Source organism: Microtus ochrogaster, unplaced genomic scaffold, assembly GCF_000317375.1.
Source record: "Microtus ochrogaster isolate Prairie Vole_2 unplaced genomic scaffold, MicOch1.0 UNK16, whole genome shotgun sequence".
Lineage (NCBI taxonomy): Eukaryota > Metazoa > Chordata > Mammalia > Rodentia > Cricetidae > Microtus > Microtus ochrogaster.
In genome coordinates, this window is record NW_004949114.1 from 4,287,609 (window position 1) to 4,295,289 (window position 7,681).

General features: G+C 41.8%; 1 protein-coding gene across 4 annotated transcripts in view; it reads left to right on the top strand.

Annotated features, from left to right (window-relative positions):
* The first annotated feature begins 378 nt into the window (after window positions 1-378).
* The window catches only part of Gatad2b (GATA zinc finger domain containing 2B), a 25,447-nt gene continuing 18,144 nt past the window's right edge, over window positions 379-7,681 (top strand). For 3 of the 4 annotated variants that reach the window (XM_005367235.2, XM_026789262.1, XM_026789263.1), the window contains exons 1-2: window positions 379-499; window positions 6,421-6,756. In XM_005367235.2, coding sequence (XP_005367292.1) covers window positions 468-499; window positions 6,421-6,756 — 368 coding nt within the window. In that variant the 5' untranslated portion in view covers window positions 379-467. The remainder of the gene's footprint in view (window positions 500-6,420; window positions 6,757-7,681) is intronic. The other variant, XM_005367234.2, reaches the window with a different exon arrangement.

Below are 7,681 nucleotides of genomic sequence, written 5' to 3' on the forward strand. Positions count from 1 at the left end.
TGTAGAGAAGCGCACTCCCTATAGCATAAGTTGTCCCATTGCTTGAGAGTTTCCACCCTTGATATGGCAGAGGAAGGACAGTGTTGTGGTTGTTAGAAGCGCGTGTAGACTCTACTTGTCACTCTCATTTGTTGTGTGCTCTTAGGGAAGTTTTTGGTTTTTGTGGATTTTTTGGTCAGTTTCACACAATGAGAATAACCTGAATTCCATAGGAATGTGAGAATGAAATGATTTTTGTGTGTGTGCTTCTTAGCCCATTTTAGCATTTGTTCAAATATTGATCGCTTCTATCTTTCTTGTCCTTATTTCCTTAGTCACATATTTCTTTTTTATTTCTTCCTGCTTAGTGTACTTTTTTGCATCTGACTGTGGTAACGTGTCACTTGGAATGCACATTGTTGGAGGAGTCTTTCTTTTGTGTGTACTTAGGAGAAAATAATTTCCAGGAGCAGACTGAAAGATTCTCCATGCTTTTTCTCACCTATTGTTCATTATTGAGGTATGAAATATCAAGAATTTCTTGTTTTCCTTTTATTTAAAATAATATTTAGCTGGGCATAGTATTATTTAGAAGACTGAGACAGAATCACAATTTCAAGGCCATCCTGAGAGAGACTTTTTACTTTTATACAGTTCAGCTTCTTCTCTGTGTCTTTTGTGAAAGTTAAATAATTAAACTAGTAATTATTTGGAGAAGCTGGACATTGTGATGTACCCCTGTAACCCCAGCACTTAGAAGAGGCTGAAGTGTAAGAATGGAGAATTCAAAACTAGTTTGGATTATATTGGAAGTTCTAGGTCAATCTGGGCTGCATAGAGAGACCTCTGTTATGCCCAAATCCGTGGGTCCCCACAAAGGCCAACAAAGGAGTCCCATATGTAAAAGCAAAGAGCCTTTATTTTAACCAAGTTTGCAAACTCGGTCTCTCTGTATGTCCAACATATTGGAATATCTGGAGAGCCCTGAGCTCAATTAGAATTGGGTTTTTATAGTAGTAAAGGTGGGGGTGAGGGGGTCTCTGAGGTTCGGGGCCCTTGATTGGCTGACATTTGTCTAGGGGTGTCCTGGTGAAGTGCTGGCAGGTGTTTCTATCTATAGTGCTTGGAATGCCAGGAATTTCCTTTTGAATGGTGTGCTCTTGGGTGTGGGGGTCGGGTAATTTCGGCCTGTCAGGCGTTGTCTCAGGGTAAACTATTGAGACTCCATCGTCCACGGCCAGAGTCCGTGATAATGGTTGGAGGAAGTAAAGTAAAGAACTTCCTTTCTGCCCAGACTTAGACTATCATGGCTGGACCTCACACCTCCACTCCATTCTCAAAAAAACCAAAACAACAACAAAAAAACAAAAACAAGTGGGGGCTGGAGAAATGCCTCAGCAGTTAAGAGCACTTGCTGCTCTCCACTGCAGGACTGAACGTCTGAGCATCAGAAGTTACAATAGGCTTAGGTGTTTCTGCAGCATTGCCTATGATGTACTCTGCACCTTCCCTGCATTCTTGGTTCTGAGTAACGTGAAACTCCATGGCTGTTACTCCAAGGAACACCAGTGAGCACTGGCCAAAACACCTGAGCTCTGAATGGAGACTGTTGTGTGTTAAGACACAGTGTTTTTACTACACATACAGTTTCCTGCTCTTCTTACAGAAAATGAAGACTTGTTTTTTGTTTTTGTTGTTGTTGTTTGAAAAAGGGTTTCTGTGTGAAACCGTCTTGGCTGTCCTGGAACTCACTGTGTAGACCAGGCTGGCCTCTAACTCATAGATCCACCTGCCTCTGCCTCCCAAGTGCTGGGATTAAAGGCGTGCGCCACCATTGCTGAGCTGAAAACGAAGACTTTTATAGTATTTTCTTACCATCATTCCTCAACAAACAAGCTTCATACTAGTGTATCTTTACTTTGTTTTGTTTTGAGACAGGGTCTCACTATTTAGCTCTGGCTGTCCTGGAACTCAGTATGTAGACCAGGGTGGCCTAAAACTCTGAGATCCACCTTCCTCTTCAGACTAGTTTATTTTGTGTTACAATGTTTTATTTTATTGATTGATTTAAGTCATGGGTTTCTGTAGGTCAAGCTGACTTTGAATTCCCTATATAGTCAAAGCTGTTATTAAATTCCTTATTCTCTTGTCTTTACCTCTAGGAAACTGAGATTATAGACAGGGACCACCAAACCCTGCCTAGAATTGTCTGTCTATCTGTATGTTTTTATTGAGATAGGGTCTCAATATGTAGCTTTGATTGATAAACATTTGTTTTGTTTGCTTATGTCATTTGGATCAAAATTGTTAAGGGGACCTTGCAGAGGACTTACGTTCATTTGCCAGCACCCACATGACATCTGTACCTCCAGTTTCAGAGTGGCCTCCATGAGCACCAGGTGCATACTCCGTGCACGTAAATATATGCAGGCACTCACTCACACATATATAAAATAAATGTTTTTTGGGTTTTTTGTTTGTTTGTTTGTTTGTTTTTGTTTTTGAGACAGTGTTTCTCAGTGTAGCCCTAGGTTATCCTGGAACTTACTTTGTAGAACAGGTTGACCTATCTCTGCCTCTCAAGTGCTGGAATTAAAGGTGTGTGCCACCACATCTGGTAAGAAATCATTTTTAGAAATCAAGTGAATTTTGCTCTGATGGTGGCGCACTCCTGCAAAGGCAGGCGGATCTCTGAGTTTTAGAGATTCTGTTAAAGGATCTATTGCAAATTTCAGGCCAGCTTCATGGGACCCTACCTCAAAACAAACAAACAAACAAACAAAAACAAAACAGGGAGGCCTGTGACAGGCAACTGCAGTGTGACCAGGGAGGCTAGAAATGCTAACTGAGGACGTGCTCGTTGACTTTGAAGCCAAGACAGAGAATGGAGAGCACTGGACGTGTGCTGGAGAAACGGAAAGAACCGCAAGTGCAAAACATAGAGATGGATGGGGCAGTGGCGTCACACTCCTTTGATTCCAGCAGAGGCAGTCCGTTCTCTGTGAGTTTGAGGCCTGGTCTATAATAGCTAGTTCCAGGATAGCCAATGCTGTTACATAGAGAAACTCTGTCTCGAAACCTCCTACCCCCCTCCCAAGAAAAAGAGTCAGAGAAGTCAAAGTAGTTTTTGTGTTTTTGCCATTGAATAGTTGAAGTTCTCAGTCTGAGTTAGGATAAGAAGTGGTATACAGATGCCTCATCTCTTAACCTTTTATGGTTTAAAAAACAGTTTTTATACATTATGTAAAACAATGTGTGGTCAGTAAAAATCAAGCTTAAATTTTTGAATTTTGGTCTTTATTGATGACTAGCAACATGATAATCCTGGTAGTTACTGAAGAATGGCAGCAAGCCCCAGCTCCCAGACAGACAGTAAGATCAGGGAAGACAGCTGATAGTTAGCAACTTAGTACAATATAAAGTAAGGTAATTAGGTAGGTTAAATGCAATTCTGCCCTGTGATTTTGATTTTTGTTTTTTTTTTTTTTTTGTTTGTTTGTTTGTTTTTGGGGTTTTTTTTGTTTTTGTTTTCGAGACAGGAATTCTCTGTAACAGCTCTGATTGTTCTGGAACTTGTTTTGTAGACCAGGCTAGCCTTGAACTCTCTGCTTCTGACTCCCCTGGTATTAAACACGAACAACAACCAGCCAGTTGATTTCTTTCTTGTTTGTTTGCTTTTCAAAACAGATGGCATTTAATTTGTATTTTAATAAATAAAGCTTGTCTGAAGATCAGAGAGTGAAATAGCCCCACTGGTCAGCCTTACAGACCAGGCATTGATAACAGACACCTTCAATCCTAATAGCAACACTAGTTGCCATAGAAACTGGGCAGCGCATGCCTTTATTTACAGTGGTGCACACCTTTAATCCCAGCCCTAGAGAGGATTATAAAACGGGAAGAGGGGGCTGGAGAGATGGCTCAGTGGTTAAGAGCTTTTCCTGCTCTTCCAAAGGTCCTGAGTTCAATTCCCAGCAACCACATGGTGGCTCACAACCATTTCTAATGAGATTTGGTGCCCTCTTCTGGTCTGCAGGGATGCATGCAGGCAGACCACCGAATACATAATAAATAAATAAATAAATGTATAAAAATAAAAAATTAGGAGGAGACAGCTCTCAGTATCATTCTGAGATTCCTGAAGGGACAGGATCGTCCCTTGAACTGAGGACTTTTGAGAACTGAGGATACCTTTGGACTGAGGTCAAGGTAAGGTAGCTGCTGGATGCTTTGCTTTTCAGATCTCCAATTGAACCCCAATTTCTCTGAGTTTTTATTAATAGTCTTCAACATACTTTCTCTGTATAGCCCTGGCTATCTTAGAACTCGCTCTGATTTGTTTTAAGATGAGGTCTCATTCTGTAACACAGGCTGGCCTGAACCACACTCAGGATGACATCAGTATGTGGTAATCTACATTCCTTGGCCTCTCAAGTGCTGGGATTACAGGCATGTGCTAATATACTAAAAAATGTGTTTTTTTTCTACTCCCTAAACCCTGAACATGATGGGTTATATAGTTAACATTTATGGGTTGATTAGATGGGTGAGAGATATCAGCATATGAAAATACATAGTACTAGGGAGATGTACTATTTGATTTTATTGGGAAGATGTACTGTATAACTCTCTCTCTTGTCTCTCTCTTTCTCGGTTTGCCTGTCCTGGATCTCATTCTATAGACCAGGCTGACATGGAACTCATAAAGAGCTGCCTGCTCCCGTGTCTGAATGCTGGGGTTAATGGCATGCACCACCACTGCCTAGCCTGTACAATTTTTTTATTGTATGATTGGAAAGTGTTATGTGACACTTTTTCTTGAGGAGATACAACACACACACACATCTCCTCATCCTGGATAGGGAGCCTGTTGACACACCAAAGTTCACCTTAGTGGGGTCACTTAGAGGAAGGAATATGGTGAGGTGTTAGTTGTAGTGGTGATGGCTTGCAGAGCTGGAAACCTGGAGCACAGTGCACAGCCTGCAGCAGCTCAACAGGTTAAGTTGGAAGTGTCCTTTCTGGTGGCTCAATTGGTCTGAGCCTCTTCCAGGTGCTCATCTGATTTTTTTGTTTTTTCCAAGGCCAGGGCAGTGGTTCTCAACCTGTGGGATGTGACCCCTTTGTGGGGGCTAACAGTCTTTTTGCAGGGGTCACTTAAGACTATCAAAAAACACAAGATATTTACATTATGATAATAGTAGCAAAATTACAGTTATGAAGAAGCAGTGAAATAGTTTTATGACTGGGGTCACCACAACATGAGGAACTATATTAAAGGGTCACTGCATTAGGCAGTGCAGTTCTTTTGGTCTCTGCTTCCAGGCAGTTTGACTGGTCTGGATGAGCTCTCAGTAGCCTGTACTGCTTATATACTATGGAGAAAGGTGGAGAAGAGATTTTGTTGATACTAGTGAGGTTATATAGGAAAAAAAAAGAGATGGTTCAGAGGTTAAGGGCACTGGCTGTTCTTCCCAGAGGACCCAGGTTCAATCCTCAGCACCCACATGGCATCTCACAACTGTTTGTGACTCTGGTTCCAGGGCATCTGACATCTTCATACATATGCAAATAAAAGTTACAATTAAATAATTTCTTTAAAGTTTAAAGATTTTTTTTTTACCTAGATCTATGTAGAATTGAGGGTTGATAAAAGGGCTCATCTGTATAATGTTATTTGAATATACATTTTTGGGAGTGACCATTGGTATTGGATAACCAGTTGGTGTGCTCTTTCCAGGTTAAGACTATTTCTCTGACACCGGGCAGTGGTGGCGCACACCTTTAATCCCAGCACTTGGGAGGCAGAAGCAGGCGAATCTTTATAAGTTCAAGACCAACCTGGTCTACATGAGTATAGTGTGGATTTCGTGTCCCTTTTATAATTAAAGGCCTTGGTGACTGCAGTGTATTTGAAGTTACTTTCATTGCTAAAGTTACTGGAGAAATAATATAGATGTTGTAGGACAATAATAGCATTGGAAGTTAGCTCTGTTATCTGTAACTTTAAACATATGTTATATGAATTATTTTTTGGAGCATGACTAACAAAAGCTCAATAGACAAAAATGGGGTTCAACCTAAAGGTTAGAAAAGCAAAGCAGCTAGCCACTGGCTCTTACGTCTACCTTAGTCTGAAATGGTCTTTAGGAATCTCAGAATGAGACTGAGAGCTGTCTCCTCCATTTTATAATCCTTTCTAGGGCTGGGATTAAAGGCGTGCACCACAGAGATTAAAGGCATGCGTCTGGTTTCGACGGCAGCTAGTGTGGCTTTTAGTATTAAAGGTGTATGTTACCACTGCCTGGTCTGTAAGGCTAACCAGTGGGGCTGTTTCACAAATGAAATGCCACTACATTTTTTTATTATTAATATTTCACACCTGCTTTTTGGTTTGCATAAGAAACTTTATTCTGATCATTCTTTGTGTTTTTTCCATAGAATGGATAGAATGACAGAAGATGCTCTTCGCCTGAATCTTTTGAAGAGGAGTTTGGACCCGGCAGATGAGCGAGATGATGTCCTGGCAAAACGCCTCAAAATGGAGGGTCATGAGGCCATGGAACGTCTGAAAATGTTGGCCCTTCTCAAAAGGAAAGATTTGGCAAACCTTGAGGTGCCACATGAGTTACCTACCAAGCAAGATGGCAGTGGTGTCAAGGGTTATGAAGAGAAACTCAATGGGAATCTCAGGCCTCATGGAGACAACAGGACTGCTGGAAGGCCAGGCAAAGAAAATATCAATGATGAGCCTGTGGATATGAGTGCTAGACGGAGGTATGGTGCAGTTAGCTGCCTCCAGAAGTAGGGTCTGTTTTGAACAAGCTTGTGAAAATGGTATGAATTCAGTGAAAGGGAGGTGATTTTCATCCTAAAGCTGCCTTTCTTGTTTTTTCTGTTTTGTTGTTTTGCAGCAGGGTCTCACACTATAGCCATGCTGGTCTTGAACTTTTGGCGGTCCTCTTGCCTCAGTATCTCAGTGTTGGGATTACTTATGTGAACTACCACATGATGATGTCTTCTTGAAAGAAGATCTGTGTCCTCTGGCTTAAGTTGACCATGAATTCCTCTCATTTCCAGATGAAGCTAGGTAGCTCACATGGAAAGTCACAGTTCTTACCTAAGATAAACTGATTATTTCTGGGGACCAGAGATGTGACAAAGTAATGAATGATGCTTGCTATACAGTCATGAGAACTGGAGCATAAATCTTAGGAGGATGGGGGGAATCTTTCGTCAGACATGGTGGTGCATGCCTATAGTCCCAACACTCAGTTGGCAGAGGCATTTAGATCGCTGGGTGGTGGTGGCATTTTTCTAGCCCAGTCAGTAGAGCATGAGACTCTTAATGTTGGGGTCATGGGTTCTAGCCCCATGTTGGGTGCCAAATGAAACACAGTTAATAAAAACTCAGAGACAGAAATTGGGGTTCAACCTAAAGCTCTGAAAAGCAAAACAGCCAGCCACTGGCTCTTACCTCCACCTCAGTCTGAAATGGCGATCCTGCCTCTCAGAGTTTCAGAATGAGACTGTGTGTTGAGAGCTGTTTCCTCCCAATTTATAATCCTCTCTAGGGCTGGGATTAAATGCGTGCACTGCCGTCATTAAAATCATGCACCACCCTTTAATCCCAGCACTTGGGAGGCAGAGGCAGGCGGATCTCTGTGAGTTCAAGACCAGCCTGGTCTACAGAGCTAGTTCC